Source organism: Rattus norvegicus, chromosome 7 (genome assembly GCF_021556685.1).
Source record: "Rattus norvegicus strain SHRSP/BbbUtx chromosome 7, alternate assembly SHRSP_T2T, whole genome shotgun sequence".
NCBI lineage: Eukaryota > Metazoa > Chordata > Mammalia > Rodentia > Muridae > Rattus > Rattus norvegicus.
The window spans coordinates 33,066,048-33,088,895 of NC_141540.1; the positions used below are offsets into that span (position 1 = coordinate 33,066,048).

A 22,848-nucleotide genomic window follows, 5' to 3' on the forward strand; every position below is an offset into this window, starting at 1 on the left:
CCAAGGCTACATGCCATCATCGGAGCACAGCTCTCCCACCAAAGCAAACACTGAATATCCAAACACACCAGAAAAGCAAGACCTAGTTTCAAAATCATATTTGATCATGATGCTGGAGGACTTCAAGAAAGACATAAAGAACTCCCTTAGAGAACAAGTAGAAGCCTACAGAGAGGAATCGCAAAAATCCCTGAAAGAATTCCAAGAAAACACAATCAAACAGTTGAAGGAATTAAAAATGGAAATAGAAGCAATCAAGAAAGAACACATGGAAACAACCCTGGACATAGAAAATCAAAAGAAAAGACAAGGAGCTGTAGATACAAGCTTCACCAACAGAATTCAAGAGATGGAAGAGAGAATCTCGGGAGCAGAAGATTCCATAGAAATCATTGACTCAACTGTCAAAGATAATGTAAAGCGGAAAAAGCTACTGGTCCAAAACATACAGGAAATCCAGGACTCAATGAGAAGATCAAACCTAAGGATAATAGGTATAGAAGAGAGTGAAGACTCCCAGCTTAAAGGACCAGTAAATATCTTCAACAAAATCATAGAAGAAAACTTCCCTAACCTAAAAAAAGAGATACCCATAGGCATACAAGAAGCCTACAGAACTCCAAATAGATTGGACCAGGAAAGAAACACCTCCCGTTACATAAGAGTCAAAAGACCAAATGCACAAAACAAAGAAAGAATATTAACAGCAGTAAGGGAAAAAGGTCAAGTAACATATAAAGGTAGACCTATCAGAATCACACCAGACTTCTCACCAGAGACTATAAAAGCCAGAAGATCCTGGACAGACGTCATACAGATCCTAAGAGAACACAAATGCCAGTCCAGGTTACTGTATCCAGCAAAACTCTCAATTAACATAGATGGATAAACCAAGATATTCTGTGACAAAACCAAATTTACACAATATCTTTCTACAAATCCAGCGCTACAAAGGATAATAAATGGTAAAGCCCAATACAAGGAGTCAAGCTACACCCTAGAAAAAGCAAGAAACTAATCGTTTTGCAACAAAACAAAGAGAAGACAAGCACACAAACATAATCTCATTTCCAAATAATAACAGGAAGATAACAGGAAGCAGCAATCATTATTCCTTAATATCTCTCAACATGAACGGACTCAATTCCCCAATAAAAAGACACAGATAAAAAACTGGATACGTAATGAGGACCTAGCATTTTGCTGCCTACAGGAAACATACCTCAGAGACAAAGACAGACACTACCTCAGAGTAAAAGGCTAGAAAACAACTTTCCAAGCAAATGGTCGGAAGAAGCAAGCTGGAGTAGCCATTCAAATATCGAATAAAATTGATTTTCAACCAAAAGTCATCAAAAATGATGAGGAAGGACATGTCATATTCATAAAAAGAAAAATCCACCAAGATGAACTCTCAATCCTAAATATCTATGCTCCAAATACAAGGGTACCTACATATATAAAAGAAACCTTACTAAAACTCATAGCACACATTGCACCTCACACAATAATAGTAGGAGATTTCAACACCCTACTCTCATCAATGGACAGATCATGGAAACAGAAATTAAACAGAGACATAGACAGACTAACAGAAGTCATGAACCAAATGGACTTAACAGATATTTATAGAACATTCTATCCTAAAACAAAAGGATATACCTTCTTCTCAGCACCTCATGGTACTTTCTCCAAAATTGACCATATAATCGGGAACAAAACAGGCCTCACCAGATACAGGAAGATAGAAATAATCCCATGCGTCCTATCAGACCGCCACGGCCTAAAACTGGTCTTCAATAACAATAAGGGAAGAATGCCCACATATACGTGGAAATTGAACAATGCTCTACTCAATGATAACCTGGTCAAGGAAGAAATAAAGAAAGAAATTAAAAACTTTTTAGAATTTAATGAAAATGAAGGTACAACATACCCAAACTTATGGGACACAATGAAAGCTGTGCTAAGAGGAAAACTCACAGCGCTGAGTGCCTGCAGAAAGAAACAGGAAAGAGCATATGTCAGCAGCTTGACAGCACACCTAAAAGCTCTAGAACAAAAAGAAGCAAATACACCCAAGAGGAGTAGAAGGCAGGAAATAATCAAACTCAGAGCTGAAATCAACCAAGTAGAAACAAAAAGGACCATAGAAAGAATCAACAGAACCAAAAGCTGGTTCTTTGAGAAAATCAACAAGATAGATAAACCCTTAGCCAGACTAACGAGAGGACACAGAGAGTGCGTCCAAATTAACAAAATCAGAAATGAAAAGGGAGACATAACTACAGATTCAGAGGAAATTAAAAAAATCATCAGATCTTACTATAAAAGCCTATATTCAACAAAACTTGAAAATCTACAGGAAATGGACAATTTCCTAGACAAATACCAGGTACCGAAGTTAAATCAGGAACAGATAAACCAGTTAAACAACCCCATAACTCCTAAGGAAATAGAAGCAGTCATTAAAGGTCTCCCAACCAAAAAGAGCCCAGGTCCAGACGGGTTTAGTGCAGAATTCTATCAAACCTTCATAGAAGACCTCATACCAATATTATCCAAACTATTCCACAAAATTGAAACAGATGGAGCCCTACCGAATTCCTTCTATGAAGCCACAATTACTCTTATACCTAAACCACACAAAGACCCAACAAAGAAAGAGAACTTCAGACCAATTTCCCTTATGAATATCGACGCAAAAATACTCAATAAAATTCTTGCAAACTGAATCCAAGAGCACATCAAAACAATCATCTGTCATGATCAAATAGGCTTCATCCCAGGCATGCAGGGATGGTTTAATATACGGAAAACCATCAACGTGATCCATTATATAAACAAACTGAAAGAACAAATGATCATTTCATTAGATGCTGAGAAAGCCTTTGACAAAATTCAACACCCCTTCATGATAAAAGTCCTGGAAAGAACAGGAATTCAAGGCCCATAACTAAACATAGAAAAAGCCATATATAGCAAACCAGTAACTAGCATTAAACTAAATGGAGAGAAACTTCATTGATAAGTGGATATTAGCCCAAATGCTCGAATTACCCTAGATGCACAGAACACATGAAACTCAAGAAGGACGACCAAAACTTGAATGCTTCACTCCTTCTTTAAAAGGGGAACAAGAATACCCTTAGGAGGGGAGAGGGAGACAAAGCTTAGAACAGAGGCTGAAGGAACACCCATTCAAAGCCTTCCCCACAGGTGGCCCATACATATACAGTCACCAAACTAGATAAGATGGATGAAGCAAAGAAGTGCAGGCTGACAGGAACCGGATGTAGATCTCTCCTGAGAGACACAGCCAGAATATGGCAAATACATTGGCGAATGCCAGCAGCAAACCACTGAACTGAGAACGGGACCCCCGTTGAAGGAGTCAGAGAAAGGACTGGAAGAGCTTGAAGGAGCTCGAGACCTCAAATGAACAACAATGTCAACCAACCAGAGCTTCCAGGGACTAAGCCACTACCTAAAGACTATACATGGACTGACCCTGGACTCTGACCTCATAGGTAGCAATGAACATCCTAGTAAGAGCACCAGTGGAAGGGGAAGCCCTTGGTCCTGCCAAGGCGGACCCCCAATGAACGGGATTCTTGAAGGGAGGGTGGTAATGGGGGGAGGGTGGGGAGGGGAACATCCATATAGAAGGGGAGGGGGAGGGGTTATGGGGATGTTGGCCTGGAAACCGGGAAAGGGAATAACATTTGAAATGTAAATAAGAAATACTCAAGTTAATAAAGATGGGGGAAAAAAAGGAAGCAACACTTGAGCAAAGACCAGAAGAAGGTGAGATGGTGCGTTACACAGACCCTGGGGAGGGGGAGGGGGAGGGGGAGGGGGAGGGGGAGGGGGAGGGGGAGAGGGAGTTCTGGGGGAAAGCTAACAGCAAAGAAATATGAACACATGAATGTTTACTTAAGCAAGAGGAAAGTTGTGGACCCATAAACCTTCAGAGGATCTGCATGACTGACTCACATGTGACATGTTCCATGTGTTTTCAGCATCGAGCCAAGATTGAAGTGAGCTGATCTAGAGGCTAGGAGACCAGTTACGAAGCTGGGGAGATAACCCAGGTAAGAGATGCTGAAGGCTTGGCCCAAGGATGTGTGAAATGTGGTTGCACTGTGCCTTTGAACTTTGACCCTCATGTCTCAGCCTTGTCAGTGCTGAAACTACAAATGTGTGAGACCAAACCTAGTGTAGATACATATGGATGGCGTGGGAGATAGCTGTGTGAAGGATAATGCTAGCTTCATGTTAGGTTGAACAGCTCAGAGGGGGGTTATGGGAGGAACTGATCCTTAAGGGAAGATGGGGGAGCTGTATTTGGAAGAGGAACAGACAAGGCCTTGCAAGTTAGCTCAGCAGGTAAAGGCACTTACACTGAAGCCTAATTACTTTAGACACGTTCCTGGTTCCAAGTAGTGGATGAAAATAACCATCTCCCTAAAGTGGTCCCCTGGTTTCCACATGCATACTGTATTCTGCATGGGCGGGCATGTGCACATATATACACATAAATAAATAAGCAAATGGAATGAGAGCATTTACGATGAAAGATTGCCTAGTAGGCAGTTTCCCATGTAAATCTGGTTCAGAGGAGAGATTGAGCCTGAAATGTGTGATGACAGAAAGTCTGAACTCAGCACGAGCAGCATATATCACTCTGACCTTCTCCTTATGTGGCTATCTCAGAGGATGCTTTGGGTACCGTCTGCTCTCCCTTTTTCTGAATGAAGAAGGATGGGTACCAATGCTGCTGGGCTCCATTAGAGCTTCTGAGCTGGATTTTCCAAAAGTACTCTTCAAATTTCACCGAGGGGCAAATCGGTGCTGTCCTAAGGACTAAACGAGGGAAACCAGGTCCAGGGGGAGGTCTCTGCTTTGTGCAGAGAGTCCTGGAGCTTAGATTTGAATCAAGACTTTTAAATACCCAGACCTACATGTCATGGCAGGCTACCGGTGTTTGATCACAGACCCTCTGCCTCGACTGTCTCTAGAAACAGAAGAAAAGCACCACGGCATCCCACAACATCCCCCCACCCCCTCTGGCTCGTCTCTCACTCACCACGTTCAGCAGCATAATGATACAGAAGTTGATGCACACTGCAGTCCCTGTGGTCGCGACCTGAGAGTTGTTCCTGATTAACGCCCACTTAAAGGCGGCGAAAGTGCTCACGGTCACCACCCGGTAAATGACGATCCCGAACACGGCCGCGATCACCACACAGATCTGGAAGGAAGAGGGAACAAACCCGGTGAGACCCTAAGGCCAGGTTTTGGGTTGCAGATTTTCATTCTGAGAAAATAAGAAAATCCAGCGGATGCGTTGCTGTTTCCAGATGACCCCCACGAGCGTGCACTTTTCCTCCTGGCGAATACTTTCTCTGTCTGGGTTTTCTGATCAAATAGAAAAAGAGCACACTGCTTAAAAGCTGAAGATCTGCCCAAGGGTGGCAGGGCCTAATACGTTTTAAAGCAGAGTGATTGAGAGGTAAGACCAACACATATTAATTATAGAAGTCCTGCCATGCTTCTGATCACAACAGTTTGCTTCCTATTCTTATTATTCTAGTAGGTAAGTAAGGACCTCGACTCCTTACGGACCCACAAAGCACCATTCTCTCTACTCTCTGGGGACCCTGGGCATTTCCTTTCTTATAAAAAAATACGTATTTACTTTTCATTTATTTGGTGTATGAGTGAGCACGGGCACACAGGTATGCACTCATGGGCACGAATGTCATGGTATATGTATGCAGCTCAGAGGACAACTTACAGGTCAGTTCTCTCCTTCCACCATTGCGGGGTCCAGGTATCAAGCTAAGGTTGTTAAGCTTGGTGACAAGTACCCTTATCTGGTGGGACATCAGGCCAGCCCACAACTCTTCTTGCTTCAAATGAGTTAAGCATTGTCAACTTTCAAGATTATTTCCTTTGTCTATAACATCCATGCACCCACCTCCTGCCCAACGTGTACACAAGTGGGTGCATGCACGCGCACGCGCACGCACACACACACACACACACACACACACACACACACACACACACACACACACACACCTGTACACAGCCCAGCAAACACCTCCTCATTCCTCGTTACTTCTCAGCCAGAAAAACACTGAGAATTTAACCTTTCCTGAGCACTAGCTCATTGCCGTTGCTGCTAGAGTATGGTGCATGCCCTAACTGGGTGCATCCTCTTTCAAGATGCTCCTTGTCATTCCTTACAATCTTCTTCATCCCTGTCCATTTCCCCCATTAGAAAGTAAGGCCCAGAAACCAGGGACAGCATTGATATACTCCCGCTATGAGTTGTTGAATAAACTATGTAATAGACACATACTATCTTACTGTTAGATGCACACACAGACTGAAGCATCTCTTGTTAAAGTTTATGGTATTTGGGAAGAGTTTATGGTCTCTATGTATATCTCTGCAAATAATGAAATCTGACACTCCAAATAGTTTTGGAACTTTTATTCTGTGATTCTGGCCCATTTAATTATTGAAGGCTGGATTTTAAATCCAGTTCCCCACAGTAACGTCTGTTGATCTATAGGTTCCTTTCCTTATAGTCTTCGCTTGTATAAACTTTGTTTACTGCTCAACTTCTGGTGTGAATTATACAAAGTCCTGGAGTATGAGCTTCAGCTAAGACTGATCAGAATGATAGTAACATAGTAATAGCTAAACTAACGTGTTAATCCTAGTGCTATTGACGGGTGGAAAAAACAAAGTCTACACTGAAGGTCATACATGATAGAAATATGATGGTAGGATAAACCCAGAGGATTAGTGTCAAAGGAGAGCATGGCTATGCTACTAGCCAATAGTGTAACTTCACTATAGCCTCAGCCTCCTATTTGCAAGGTCTGTGTCTGTAGAACAGGAGAAGCCAATGTATATGTCTAGATCTTATACGAGAGATAAGTCAGTAAATACAAGGGTGTATATAAAAGGCAAAGCAAGGCACAGCTGCTTACGAGTGGCACCTGAAGAAGGCTGTGGGCCTGAGTCTCTCTGCCATCTGCTTCTCCTTTCAACTCCATATCTCTTCACTGGCTAAAAGGAGTAGATGGCATTGGTTTGTAGAAACTTTGCCCTATATCCTGTCTCAAGTTTTTGTTCCTTTCAATAGAGCACCGTGGGGTGGGTAGACTTATGATCACCCTTAGGTTAAGGGTGATCCCTTAACCTTTTGGAATCTTAGCTGTGATCACATGACAATAGCAATACCGTTCCTGACCAGCAAACGCAGCATTGAGGAGTAAATAGTGTACTGTACAAAAGTGCTTTAATAATTGTGCGAGCAACCTATGGCATGATTGCTCTTGCTGTAGTAAGGGTTGGTACCATATAAAACTAAAGAGATGTTAAAGAAAAGTTTCAAACCATGAAGAATATTCCCGATGCAGAAACGATAAGTCTGCTGCATTTATCAGTAAATGCCTGATAAGGTTCTGGCTTTCCCGAAATGGGATTCATCCGCTCTTTCTTGGAATACTTGGCTTCAAACTGGGGCCGTATTTCTTCCTGAAAGACAAGCAGACACATCCGTATGTACTGGAGATGTACAATACAAAGGAGTCTTCTTATCCCATCGTAAGATGGATCCCATAGCTGCCACGCCAATCAGCCAGTCAATGAAGTAAGCTTGGAGACACAGGCTTACACATTTGGAAATTGATCGGTCGAAGAATATCCATTAATATGGTGATAAACATTCATCATCATCAAAACTGATGTAACCTCGACAAACCGTTACACTTTTCTGTTACCATACTAAACTCTCCCTGAAGAAGCAGTAGTAATATTTCAAACTGACCATCTGTCCTATACCTAGTGTTTTAGAATAGCTAAGAAATTGTCATGTTTATCACCAGAGAATGACTTGGACAGTAGATCAAAGAAGTCATCTGAATAGGCAAATGCTCAAAACCTATTTTATGATTTACAAAGTACCATTCTTCTTTTTTAAAACCTAAAATAGTTTTTTTGCATGATTTATTTTTATTTTATGTGCGTTGATATTCTGCCTGCATGTATGACTGGGTGAGGGTGTCAGATTCCCTGGATCTTGAATTACAGACAGTTGTGAACTGCCATGTGGGTGCTGGGAATCGAACCCGGGTCCGCTGGCAGAGCAGCGGGAGAGCCATCTCTCCAGCCCTAGCTGTAGTTTTGGTGTGCCTAGGTTTAGGTAACTAAAATCCATGGCGGATTTATATTTTAATACACCCTTTGGGGAGGTGTTCGCCTTTAACCAATAGCTACTAAATGCATTCTTTTTTTTTTTTTTTTATTAACTTGAGTATTTCTTATATACATTTCAAGTGTTATTCCCTTTCCCGGTTTCCAGACAAACATCACCCTCCCCCCTCCCCTTCCTTATGGGTGTTCCCCTCCCAAACCTCCCCCCATTGCCACCCTCCCCGCATAGTCTAGTTCACTGGGGGTTCAGTCTTAGCAGGACCCAGGGCTTCCCCTTCCACTGGTGCTCTTACTAGGATATTCATTGCTACCTATGGGGACAGAGTCCAGGGTCAGTCCATGTATAGTCTTTAGGTAGTGGCTTAGTCCCTGGAAGCTCTGGTTGCTTGACATTGTTGTACTTTTGGGGTCTCGAGCACCTTCAAGCTCTTCCAGTTCTTTCTCTGATTCCTTCAACGGGGGACCTATTCTCAGTTCAGTGGTTTGCTGCTGGCATTCGCCTCTGTATTTGCTGTATTCTGGCTGTGTCTCTCAGGAGCGATCTACATCCGGCTCCTGTCGGTCTGCACTTCTTTGCTTCATCCATCTTGTCTAATTGGGTGGCTGTATATGTATGGGCCACCTGTGGGGCAGGCTCTGAATGGGTGTTCCTTCAGTCTCTGTTTTAATCTTTGCCTCTCCCTTCCCTGCCAAGGGTATTCTTTTTCCTCATTTAAAGAAGGAGTGAAGCATTCACATTTTGATCATCCGTCTTGAGTTTCCTTTGTTCTAGGGATCTAGGGTAATTCAAGCATTTGGGCTAATAGCCACTTATCAATGAGTGCATACCATGTATGTCTTTCTGTGAGTGGGTTAGCTCACTCAGGATGATATTTTCCAGTTCCAACCATTTGCCTACGAATTTCATAAACTCGTTGTTTTTGATAGCTGAGTAATATTCCATTGTGTAGATGTACCACATTTTCTGTATCCATTCCTCTGTTGAAGGGCATCTGGGTTCTTTCCAGTTTCTGGCTATTATAAATAAGGCTGCGATGAACATAGTGGAGCACGTGTCTCTTTTATATGTTGAGGCATCTTTTGGGTATATGCCCAAGAGAGGTATGGCTGGATCCTCAGGCAGTTCAATGTCCAATTTTCTGAGGAACCTCCAGACTGATTTCCAGAATGGTTTTACCAGTCTGCAATCCCACCAACAATGGAGGAGTGTTCCTCTTTCTCCACATCCTCGCCAGCATCTGCTGTCACCTGAGTTTTTGATCTTAGCCATTCTCACTGGTGTGAGGTGAAATCTCAGGGTTGTTTTGATTTGCATTTCCCTTATGACTAAAGATGTTGAACATTTCTTTAGGTGTTTCTCAGCCATTCGGCATTCCTCAGCTGTGAATTCTTTGTTTAGCTCTGAGCCCCATTTTTTAATAGGGTTATTTGTTTCCCTGCGGTCTAACTTCTTGAGTTCTTTGTATATTTTGGATATAAGGCCTCTATCTGTTATAGGATTGGTAAAGATCTTTTCCCAATCTGTTGGTTGCCGTTTTGTCCTAACCACAGTGTCCTTTGCCTTACAGAAGCTTTGCAGTTTTATGAGATCCTATTTGAGATTCTTGATCTGAGAGCATAAGCCATTGGTGTTTTGTTCAGGAAATTTTTTCCAGTGCCCATGTGTTCCAGATGCTTCCCTAGTTTTTCTTCTATTAGTTTGAGTGTGTCTGGTTTGATGTGGAGGTCCTTGATCCACTTGGACTTAAGCTTTGTACAGGGTGATAAGCATGGATCGATCTGCATTCTTCTACATGTTGCCCTCCAGTTGAACCAGCACCATTTGCTGAAAATGCTATCTTTTTTCCATTGGATGGTTTTGGCTCCTTTGTCAAAAATCAAGTGACCATAGGTGTGTGGGTTCATTTCTGGGTCTTCAATTCTATTCCATTGGTCTATCTGTCTGTCCCTGTACCAATACCATGCAGTTTTTATCACTATTGCTCTGTAATACTGCTTGAGTTCAGGGATAGTGATTCCCCCTGAAGTCCTCTTATTGTTGAGGATAGCTTTAGCTATCCTGGGTTTTTTGTTATTCCAGATGAATTTGCAAATTGTTCTGTCTAACTCTTTGAAGAATTGGATTGGTATTTTGATGGGGATTGCATTGAATCTGTAGATTGCTTTTGGTAAAATGGCCATTTTTACTATATTAATCCTGCCAATCCATGAGCATGGGAGATCTTTCCATCTTCTGAGGTCTTCTTCAATTTCTTTCCTCAGTGTCTTGAAGTTCTTATTGTACAGATCTTTTACTTGCTTGGTTAAAGTCACACCGAGGTACTTTATATTATTTGGGTCTATTATGAAGGGTGTCGTTTCCCTAATTTCTTTCTCGGCTTGTTTCTCTTTTGTATAGAGGAAGGCAACTGATTTATTTGAGTTAATTTTATACCCAGCCACTTTGCTGAAGTTGTTTATCAGCTTTAGTAGTTCTCTGGTGGAACTTTTGGGATCACTTAAATATACTATCATGTCGTCTGCAAATAGTGATATTTTGACCTCTTCTTTTCCGATCTGTATCCCCTTGATCTCCTTTTGTTGTCTGGTTGCTCTGGCTAGAACTTCAAGAACTATATTGAATAAGTAGGGAGAGAGTGGGCAGCCTTGTCTAGTCCCTGATTTTAGTGGGATTGCTTCAAGTTTCTCTCCATTTAGTTTAATGTTAGCAACTGGTTTGCTGTATATGGCTTTTACTATGTTTAGGTATGGGCCTTGAATACCTATTCTTTCCAGGACTTTTATCATGAAGGGGTGTTGAATTTTGTCAAATGCTTTCTCAGCATCTAATGAAATGATCATGTGGTTCTGTTCTTTCAGTTTGTTTATATGATGGATCACGTTGATGGTTTTCCTTATATTAAACCATCCCTGCATGCCTGGGATGAAGCCTACTTGATCATGGTGGATGATTGTTTTGATGTGCTCTTGAATTCGGTTTGCCAGAATTTTATTGAGTATTTGTGCATCGATATTCATAAGGGAAATTGGTCTGAAGTTCTCTTTCTTTGTTGGGTCTTTGTGTGGTTTAGGTATAAGAGTAATTGTGGCTTCATAGAAGGAATTCGGTAGGGCTCCATCTGTTTCAATTTTGTGGAATAGTTTGGATAATATTGGTATAAGGTCTTCTATGAAGGTTTGATAGAATTCTGCACTAAACCTGTCTGGACCTGGGCTCTTTTTGGTTGGGAGACCTTTAATGACTGCTTCTATTTCCTTAGGAGTTATGGGGTTGTTTAACTGGTTTATCTGTTCCTGATTTAACTTCGATACCTGGTATCTGTCTAGGAAATTGTCCATTTCCTGAAGATTTTCAAGTTTTGTTGAATAAAGGTTTTTATAGTAAGATCTGATGATTTTTTGAATTTCCTCTGAATCTGTAGTTATGTCTCCCTTTTCATTTCTGATTTTGTTAATTTGGACGCACTCTCTGTGTCCTCTCGTTAGTCTGGCTAAGGGTTTATCTATCTTGTTGATTTTCTCAAAGAACCAACTTTTGGTTCTGTTGATTCTTTCTATGGTCCTTTTTGTTTCTACTTGGTCGATTTCAGCTCTGAGTTTGATTATTTCCTGCCTTCTACTCCTCCTGGGTGTATTTGCTTCTTTTTGTTCTAGAGCTTTTAGGTGTGCTGTCAAGCTGCTGACATATGCTCTTTCCTGTTTCTTTCTGCAGGCACTCAGCGCTATGAGTTTTCCTCTTAGCACAGCTTTCATTGTGTCCCATAAGTTTGGGTATGTTGTACCTTCATTTTCATTAAATTCTAAAAAGTTTTTAATTTCTTTCTTTATTTCTTCCTTGACCAGGTTATCATTGAGTAGAGCATTGTTCAATTTCCACGTATATGTGGGCATTCTTCCCTTATTGTTATTGAAGACCAGTTTTAGGCCGTGGTGGTCCGATAGCACGCATGGGATTATTTCTATCTTTCTGTACCTGTTGAGGCCCGTTTTTTGACCAATTATATGGTCAATTTTGGAGAAAGTACCATGAGGAGCTGAGAAGAAGGTATATCCTTTTGCTTTAGGATAGAATGTTCTATAAATATCCGTTAAGTCCATTTGGCTCATGACTTCTCTTAGTCTGTCTACATCTCTGTTTAATTTCTGTTTCCGTGATCTGTCCATTGATGAGAGTGGGGTGTTGAAATCTCCCACTATTATTGTGTGAGGTGCAATGTGTGTTTTGAGCTTTAGTAAGGTTTCTTTTACATATGTAGGTGCCCTTGTATTTGGGGCATAGATATTTAGGATTGAGACTTCATCTTGGTGGATTTTTCCTTTGATGAATATGAAGTGTTTTTCCTTATCTTTTTTGATGACTTTTAGTTGAAAATTGATTTTATTTGATATTAGAATGGCTACTCCAGCTTTCTTCTTCTGACCATTTGCTTGGAAAATTGTTTTCCAGCCTTTCACTCTGAGGTAATGTCTGTCTTTGTCTCTGAGGTGTGTTTCCTGTAGGCAGCAGAATGCAGGGTCCTCGTTGCGTATCCAGTTTGTTAATCTATGTCTTTTTATTGGGGAGTTGAGGCCATTGATATTGAGAGATATTAAGGAATAGTGATTATTGCTTCCCGTTATATTCATATTTGGAAGTGAGGTTATGATTGTGTGCTTTCATTCTCTTTGTTTTGTTGCCAAGGTGATTAGTTTCTTGCTTCTAGGGTATAGCTTGCCTCCTTATGTTGGGCTTTACCCTTTATTATCCTTTGTAGTGCTGGATTTGTAGAAAGATATTGTGTAAATTTGGTTTTGTCATGGAATATCTTGGTTTCTCCATCTATGTTAATTGAGAGTTTTGCAGGATACAGTAACCTGGGCTGGCATTTGTGTTCTCTTAGGGTCTGTATGACATCTGTCCAGGATCTTCTGGCCGTCATAGTTTCTGGCGAAAAGTCTGGTGTGATTCTGATAGGTCTTCCTTTATATGTTATTTGACCTTTTTCCCTTACTGCTTTTAATATTCTTTCTTTATTTTGTGCGTTTGGTGTTTTGACAATTATGTGACGGGAGGTGTTTCTTTTCTGGTCCAATCTATTTGGAGTTCTGTAGGCTTCTTGTATGCCTATGGGTATCTCTTTTTTTAGGTTAGGGAAGTTTTCTTCTATGATTTTGTTGAAGATATTTACTGGTCCTTTAAGCTGGGAGTCTTCACTCTCTTCTATACCTATTATCCTTAGGTTTGATCTTCTCATTGAGTCCTGGATTTCCTGTATGTTTTGGACCAGTAGCTTTTTCCGCTTTACATTATCTTTGACAGTTGAGTCAATGATTTCTATGGAATCTTCTGCTCCCGAGATTCTCTCTTCCATCTCTTGAATTCTGTTGGTGAAGCTTGTATCTACAGCTCCTTGTCTTTTCTTTTGATTTTCTATGTCCAGGGTTGTTTCCATGTGTTCTTTCTTGATTGCTTCTATTTCCATTTTTAATTCCTTCAACTGTTTGATTGTGTTTTCTTGGAATTCTTTCAGGGATTTTTGCGATTCCTCTCTGTAGGCTTCTACTTGTTCTCTAAGGGAGTTCTTTATGTCTTTCTTGAAGTCCTCCAGCATCATGATCAAATATGATTTTGAAACTAGGTCTTGCTTTTCTGGTGTGTTTGGGTATTCCGTGTTTGCTTTGGTGGGAGAATTGGGCTCCGATGATGCCATGTAGTCTTGGTTTCTGTTGCTTGGGTTCCTGTGCTTGCCTCTCGCCATCAGATTATCTCTAGTGTTACTTTGTTCTGCTATTTCTGACTGTGGCTAGACTGTCCTATAACCTGTGTGTCAGGAGTGCTGTAGACCTGTTTTCCTGTTTTCTTTCAGCCAGTTATGGGGACAGAGTGTTCTGCTTTCGGGCGTGTAGTTTTTCCTCTCTACAGGTCTTCAGCTGTTCCTGTGGGCCTGTGTCTTGAGTTCACCAGGCAGGTTTCTTGCAGGGGAAAAATTGGTCCTACCTGTGGTTCCAAGGCTCAAGTTTGCTCGTGGGGTACTGCCTAAGTCCTCTCTGCTGTGGCAGCAACCGGGAAGATCTGCGCCGCTCTTTCCGGGAGCCTCCGTGCACCAGGGTTCCAGATGGCGTTTGGTGTTTTCCTCTGGCGCCTGGATGTGCACAGAGTGCAGTCTCTTCTGGTTTCCCAGGCGTGTCCGCCTCTCTGAAGGTTCAGCTCTCCCTCCCTCGGGATTTGGGTGCAGAGAACTGTTTATCCGGTCTGTTTCCTTCAGGTTCCGGCAGTGTCTCAGGCGCAGGGGTCCTGCAGCTCCCGGGCCCTCCCCTACGGGAACCCAGAGGCCTTATACAGTTGCCTCTTGGGCCAGGGATGTGGGCAGGGGTGGGCAGTGTTGGTGGTCTCCTCTGCTCTGCAGCCTCAGGAGTGCCCACCTGATCAGGCGGTGAGGTCTCTCTCCCACGGGGTTTGGGAGCAGAGAGCTGCTGCGGTCCGGGATCTGCCGGTGTCTACTAAATGCATTCTTAATTGTCTAAACACCGTCCAAACGCTGCTGTATATAGGTTCCTTCAATCTCGAGTCAGGCTGAGGTTTTTGTTTTGTTTTGATGAGCCCTAGTCCAGTGTGACTACTTTGCAACTAAAAGGCAATTATGGGATTAGTAGAAGATAACCAGCAAGAGAACACACCAGAGCGCCTCTGGTTAATTAAGAACATGTTCTACTCGAGTAAACTAGAAAAGGACGGAAAATGAGAAAACAGGGTAGGCTGGGGATTCAGTCCACGTGGACAAGAACGCTCTGGTGAAGACAGAAGATGGAGGAGAGAGAAGGGAATTATGGAGAATGGAGAGCAATCCTAGCTTGTGACTAGCCATGCTCTGTCAGGAGACACAGTTAGAAATCTGCTTGGCTTCTTTTACTCTACTTCAGGCAGTGTAATCTGAGGATGCAGAGAGATCCTGGCCCTTCTGTTTCCTTAGGAAACTCTCAGTTTCTCAGGATACAGATGTAAGGGCTGCTACCTACAGACTCCCTATTGGCCTGGGCAGTGCCTCCAAGTCCAGAAAACCATTCCCTGAAGAATGTTTATGAAATGTAAGAGTGAAAGTCTTTCAGAATAATAAAAATTACTGAAAGATTCTAGTGCCATATATGAAATTTCCTTCTTGTACATCTTAAATAGACACAACACACACAAGAACAAAACAAACAAAAACACCCCCCACAAAAGAAAACCTAAGCCAAAAAATAAATGAGCCCAGCACTTTCATAGGAATAAGAAGAAAACCTGTCAAATGGTCTCCCTTGTCAAGCCAAACACAGGGTCAACATTTTCATAATATATGTTTCTAAATGCTTCATGTTAATATGAAGAAACACGGGGGTTAGGGATTTAGCTCAGTGGTAGAGCGCTTGCCTAGGAAGTGCAAGGCCCTGGGTTCGGTCCCCAGCTCCAAAAAAAAAAATGATTAAAAAAAATATGAAGAAACACATGCATGTCTCTGTAGGAAAAAAATACCCATAGTAGATGTAAGAAGATTGCATTTTTTTTTAGTTTATATGATTCCCAGGCCTAGCAAGGCTCTTATGATTTGGGACTTAGGAAAGCTAAGAGAATATATGGGTAAGGAAAGATGGTTGAGGCTCAGATTAAGAAGGGCCCAATGGAAGAATGTGGTGACCAATTTTAGCATGAAAAATTGGGTCAAGAAAAGGTAATAAGAATTGGGCACAGATTAGGAAAGCACACAATATAATGACCCAGAAAGGGGAATGAGGTCTAAAGAGGTTGGGGAGAGTGTCAACAAAGTAGATTTCAGAGGACTGAGCTTGCCCTCTTTGGTACTTGGCTTCCAGATGACCCTACATGGATCCATACCACCAAGGAATCTACCCAGAATGGCTTCTCCTCAGCCTTTAGCTCTTGATTTAGCCTTGATTCTGAGCATGTGCATATCTGGGGGCTGCTGTGGGTGCTGGTTCATAGAAACAGTTCCTACAGGAATTCTCTGAGAAAGGGTGCTCCATGTGCCTAGTAATGGTAGATGAACAACTGTCTTCTACTGAGATACAGAACATGAATGGTAGGTAAGGCTTGTCTTCCTGAAACCCACCTATTAGAGGAACATCTTGTGACTCGTGGAGTTTTAGTTCACTACTGAGTCCGAATGGAGCTTGAGCACAGGGATTTGATGAGTATTGACAAAATGACACCAGACGTCCTCACCCCTCTCCCCATGGTAAAATTTCATTGTGTAAACCAGGCTGGCCTTGACTTGTGACCCTCCTACCTCAACTTCCTGGATGTTAGGGTCATTGGCATGTCACCCGGATCCTCCTTATACAACTTAAAGCTCCTTTCAAAGACAGGTATTGAAAATGCACTCTGGATAATCTGACTTCTGCCATCTAATGCAGGGCGACAACTCAAGGTCTGTAGTTTTGGGTGGCCTGTGTTGTAGGATGACCCTCTGAGGTAAGTGACTCAGGCATGGCCTGTGATATAAGGTACGGTGACATAAGTGACAGAGACATGCCCTGTGAGATAAGATACTCTCAGGTAGTGACCGACACAGACCTCCTCTTCTTCCCAGTCAATCAGATCCCAGTCATAAGCGATCACCGCTCGGCGTCTCTTCCAGAACTCCAGGAAAACAGTGGCTGGGACAGAGAACAAAGGTAGTTTCAAATGAAAAGCCATATCACTTTCAACAAGTAATAAAGGCAATGCAGACAACAGAGGTAGTTTATAAAATCAGAATTTCCAACTCAACACCATTTAATAAAAAAAAAAAAAAAACAAACCCTGAGAATTACTAAGCTCGAGTCAAGTATAATGAAAATTAGAGATTTTGCCTAGAATTAAATTAAGATGTCTTGTAGGCTGAGGCAGAATAGATTTAACAGAGGCAGAGCTCCTGGGATAAATAATACAGAAAACTTTCTTGCCAACTTCTTGCCTACCAATATGGGATTTATTTTTTAAATATAAAAAGCAGCCAGGAGCAGAAAAACGAAACCCAAACTCTGCCTACCTTAGATGGACAGTAAATTTCTTGCTCCCAAATCCTCTTCAGAGAAAAGTATACAAAACAACCTAACCATACTTAGATATATATATATATATATATATATATATATGAATATATTTGCATTTAATATAAATATCTTAGCTGGGCATGGTAGTGCATGTCATTAATCTTGCCACACAGGTGGTGGGGGCAGGGGGCAGAGACAGGAGAATCTCAGTGAGTTTGAGGCAACTCTGGTCTACATAGTGAATTCCAGGACAGTCAATACTATATAGAGAAATCCTGTCTCATAAATAAAATACAATACAAATCCTTTTGTGGTAAGGATGTTAAAGTGTGATTGAAGAACATGTAGTTACAGCTCTTGGATGCTTTTCCCATCAATATCATCAAAATAATAGCAATGTTTAAAACTTAACTATACTTCTTTGCCTGGCAAACTTTACGACTGCCACTCCCACTATTCTACTGAATAGGCGTCATGACAGGGATTACCAACCATTCTCAGAGATGCTTTCCGGGTGCACAGCAGAAGAACTGTTGCCAGGAACATGCTACCTAACTACACTTTGAAAGGTAGGGCTATCCACATCGGACTGGGTTGGTCACATTCATAGGAGAGAAATTCTGTCTTTCTATGCTACAGAATGATGTTAGGCCTTTGCATTAGAATGGTCTAGTCCTATTTTAATGAATGTAGACATTTTACCACGGGGAAAGAGGAGACGTTTTATGAGGTTGCTGGGACACCGCTTTGACAGCAAGAAGATGTAGCTGCTTGTATGTTATTTCCGTTATAAATCTTAAATAATCTCAATCTATTTACCTAAAACTTTATTAATTTTACTTCTATAATTTTACTTATAAAAGAGGGTTTTTCATTTTTCTCTCCCCTTTTTACCCTCATCCCTACTTGGTACTATTACCTAATCTTTCCACAGTGAGGTTCACATGAGGCATTAACCTCAAGTCCAAATAGCAGTCCTTTCACGACATAGACACATTAGGAAAATAGGAAACATCTCTCTTCTTAGCATAGGCACGAATAGGGTTCGGGCCTGTACTGGCGAGTTTTGTGTGTCAACTTGACACAAACTTGAGTTATCACAGAAAAGGAGCCTCAGTTGTAGAAAATGCCTTCCTGAGACCCAGCTATAAGGCATTTTCTCACGTAGTGCTCAAGGTGGGAGGACCCAGCCCATTGTGGGTGGTGCCGACCCTGGGCTGGTGGTCCTGGGTTCTATAAGAGAGCAAGCTGAGCAAGCCAGGGGAAGCAAGCCAGTAAGAAACATCCCTCCATGGCCTCTGCATCAGCTCCTGCTTCCTGCCCTGTGTGAGTTCCAGTCCTGACTTCCTTTGGTGATGAACATCAGTGTGGAAGTGTAAGCTGAATAAACCCTTTCCTCCCCAACTTGCTTCTTGGTCATGGTGTTTGTGCAGGAATAGAAACCCTGACTAAGACAGGGTCTATGTAGGTTGGTATTCAAATATAGTTACCTCCACTTGTCTGTGGGGTGTGTATTCTAACACCTCCACAGATGCTTGAGATTGTGTATGGTACCGAAGTGTGTGCAGTCTATTAATTTTAATTATTTGGCCTTACTGTAGATATTAGCAACCCCAACACCCACTTTTTATTTCCTTATTAAGCAGAAATTACTATAGTTTTATTCCAGGAAGCATTTTACAATAACTCTCTGGAATGTACACACGGATATCATTGGTATTCTTGAGCTTCAGGTCCATTATTAAGACCATTCCTAAGGCTCCTTCTCTGTGGTAACTCCAGTGCGTGTCAAGTTGACACATGAAACCAGCCAGTATAAGTTCCATGCTGTACTCCTTAACTGACACACAGTTACGACATGACAGAGTCAAAATTTCATCCGGATGTGTCATTGGTGGTTTAATTACTAGTTTACACTTTAATTCAAACTAAAATTGCATTTCTATTGAAATGAAAAGACCCTAGAGGAAAAAAGGTTAGTTTTCCAATTATTTGGGGGTACTACGCTGAAAAAGTTGTAAATATGAAAGGGGTTATGTTCCAGAGTCAGTGGGTGAATTCGGCATTTACTTGTATCCTCCATGCAGATCTCTAATTTTCTTATAGGCCCAGAAAACCCCACACTTTTTCTAAAAGCTGCAGGGATACAGTGCTGCATTTTCCCCTACTGATAACGTAATTGGTTTTGAAAGGCCTAATTTGACTCTTTATCTTTAAAATGTCTGTTCGGGAATGCCGAGAGAAAAATTAAGCTGACTGCTAGAAAATAAATGTAAAAATATTTGAAAAATTTAAAAGACTTAAAGATCTTATGGTGTCACCTCCCCTCAACTTGTCAGAAGCTTGCGTTCTACTTACTTGAATAAAGTCAAGAATGAAGACTTGATAAAGTGGGCAGTGTGCATGGGAAAAAATAGGGGATGTTTATTTCAGAATGATGACCCAACCTCTGCTGACTCAAAGCATCCTCAGAAATCTATTTAGGACAATTTTCTTGCTAAATCTGGGACACAGCTTGATTGGTGGGGCTCCTGTTTTGTAAGCGTGAAGTTCTGAATTTGATTCCCAGGGCCAAGCTATTAAAAAAAAAGATTCTTACTTTCTAGGAAATATAGAATGGTTTACTTCACATGTACAATCCATTTTCTACCAATACTAATGCCTTTTTAAACATGAAAATAGTAATATTCACAGATTTCATTTTTACTAGTCCTTTGTAACTTTCTGAGGCTGTTTGCTTTGACTAGATGTAGTGAACTAAACAATAAATGTCTCCCAAGGCATGAGAACCAGAGGCATGAGGGCATTTCCTGAGAGCTTAAGGTGTAAAATCCACACATACACGCACTTTGTAACTTAGCTAAGAATCATAACTCATAGCTAAGAAAGGAACAGAGTACCAAACAGAAGAGAGAAAACAAGTTCTCCTAATAGGGAGCTGGGGATTGGAACAAAGGAGGTCTGTATATTGCAGGTGGGGTGACAGACCCTTCCCAGTTCCCATTGGCCGTGGTACAGAAAACGGCTCACAATTTTCAAGAGAAAAAAAACTTCAGGTAAACCATGTCGACATCCAAATAAAAATATTAAGTATTGTTATCAAAGAACCCAACAGCATATATTTATAGTTTACTAATTTACAACATCCAAAACAGGCTGGTATAATAATGTAAATGAGAACTGAAATGCTTATGAGATATTGCAACATGTCAAAGTGGGGTAACTGTAGAGTCCAGAGAGTGAGGAAGGAAGACATATTTTTAATAAGATCAGAGCCATTCAGTCGTACAAGAACCTTTGAGATGAGTGTATGAATTTACATGCAAGATTTGAAACTCACAGGGGGACAGAAAGCCAGAGAGGACAATTTATTAAAGTCCGATCTGCTGGAAAATACTCTAAAATTATCCTGACGGAAACCCAGTGTCTAGGGTGTCTTATGCAATAGGGGCAAACACTGCTGATTAAACAAGTTGAAAGACAGTTCTCAAGAACCCCCTTCCTTCCATTCATGTAACAATAATTAATCCCATTAATTTCAAGTACCAAATGATTGGCTAGATGTAGTGATTTCCATGGTTAAATGACACATGACAGTCCATCTGGTTTCACAGGCATCCTGACACAGAAATTCTCAACAGTCATTTAAAAACATTCTCAGGGGTTGGGGATTTAGCTCAGTGGTAGAGCGCTTGCCTAGCAAGCGCAAGGCCCTGGGTTCGGTCCCCAGCTCCGAAAAAAAGAAAAAAGAAAAAGAAAAAAAAATTCTCTGTCCCAGACGCAGCTCAACATTCTGTCTGGTACATTGATGCTGGGAAAGTCTGGAAGCGAGTACTGTCTCTCCAATCCCAGTTAGCTCTGGGGATCCTGACACCATTCCTGACCTGATAGCTGAGGAGTCCCACAGGCAGGCACTGTAGTTTTTTGCCCCCAGGGACTAGAGTTTTACGGGGCCTGTTGAGTTCGTACTGCCTTTCGGTATAACGAGACCAACCTGTCATGGCTTGGAGACCTTCACTTTCCTCCTTAACTACTAAAACACAATAAAATAACGTCTATCCACATGGCTATAAGGCAGTGAAGAACTGTGACAACCAAGAGTAGAGAAACTACTCAGGGCTGTTGCATCAGATCATGGCTTAGAGTCACCAGGACACTGTTTAGGAAAAGAGGACCGAATAATGGTCTTAATGTGTCAGGGAGATGATCATTGAGGTGAGGTATTATCTAGGAGGGCCACATTAGGAGGATATGAGTGAAAAGGCAACCATCAACTTGCTGAAAGAGGCCTTCCTCAGGGGTGAGCGCCGGGGTGAGCCCTCCAGTTAGTTATCCAATACTAAGCAAACAGACTCACCAGGTTGTATTTATGTATAAATAATAATGATTTTAAATACACAGTAAGCATATATCTAAAATAATAAAGAAAAGAAGGCAACACATTTGAACAGAATATGTGGAAGGAGTTGGAGGAAGGAGGGGTAAATAACATAATATTATTTTAACTAAAATGAGAGATAAAAAAGAGCACATGAAGTTGGGAAGAGGGTCCGATAGTGGGATGGATCTGGGAGGAGTTATAGGGAGGAGTGAGGATGAATATGATCAAAATACAGAGTGTGTATGTGTGTGTGTGTATGTGTGTGTGTGTAATTATCAGAGAATTAATAAAAACATTAAAATGCCAACTTGAAATAGAGGCATTTACAAATATATAAAACACTTTTATCATCATACATAAAGAACTCACATAACTAAAAGAAGACAGACAGCCCAACGCAAGCAGTGTGAACAAACAATGAAGGAGCAATGTGGACAAACTCTTCACTATGGAAACTATGTGGGTTACAAAGAAGGGCAAGGACAGATGCTTAGCATCGCTGCTCACTAAGGAAATTCAAATCGAAGCTATAAAGTGCTGGCTATGCACACCCTTGAAAATGACTATAATTATAGAGACTGATAATCCCCAGTGTCTGTGAGCATGTGGTATGACTGGTAACTCTCATGGAGTGCTGATGGGATGTCAAGTCTCTGGAAAACAGCTACTTATGATGTTATTTACTTATCCTCTGATCCAGTCATGCCACTTGTAATTATCTATCCAAGAAAATATGGAGGCAAAGACTTGAAAACAAAACAAAACAAAACAAAACAAAAAAAGATTTAGAAAGCCAGCAATCTATTCATTCATGAGAGTTAAAACCTCAACTGGGCACAAGCAACTACCACTTGGGTAGTATACAAACTCTGGAACAACCAGACAATGAGATAAAGACCATACTGAACAAAAAAGAAGCAAACTACTGATCTGTGCAGGAACAGAACTGAATCTCAGTAGCATTGACTGTAGTGAAAGAAGTCAGACACCAAACACTGTGTTGATTTTTTTTTCTGACATAATCTGCTATGGCTGAATGTGTACCGGGAAGCAGGCATCAGGGTGCCAATGCACTGGCTGCCAAGCCAGGAGGAAGCTTCTACAGGATTAAAAAGTCTCATGCCACCATGATACTGATGGACTACAACACTTCATACAGTCAACATAACCTATGAGGTTGCCCATGGAATATTGCTGGATTTCGTTGTATGTAAACGATC

The 22,848-nt window shown here is 41.4% G+C and overlaps 1 protein-coding gene across 10 annotated transcripts in view; it reads right to left on the bottom strand.

Moving 5' to 3' along the window:
* Positions 1–22,848, bottom strand: part of Ano4 (anoctamin 4) — a 409,328-nt gene that overhangs the window by 37,736 nt on the left and 348,744 nt on the right. For all 10 annotated transcript variants that reach the window (XM_087556297.1, XM_087556298.1, XM_087556296.1 and 7 more), the window contains 3 exons: positions 16,787–16,869; positions 7,420–7,560; positions 5,090–5,254 (listed from right to left, as the gene is read on the bottom strand). In XM_087556297.1, coding sequence (XP_087412423.1) covers positions 5,090–5,254; positions 7,420–7,560; positions 16,787–16,869 — 389 coding nt within the window. The remainder of the gene's footprint in view (positions 1–5,089; positions 5,255–7,419; positions 7,561–16,786; positions 16,870–22,848) is intronic.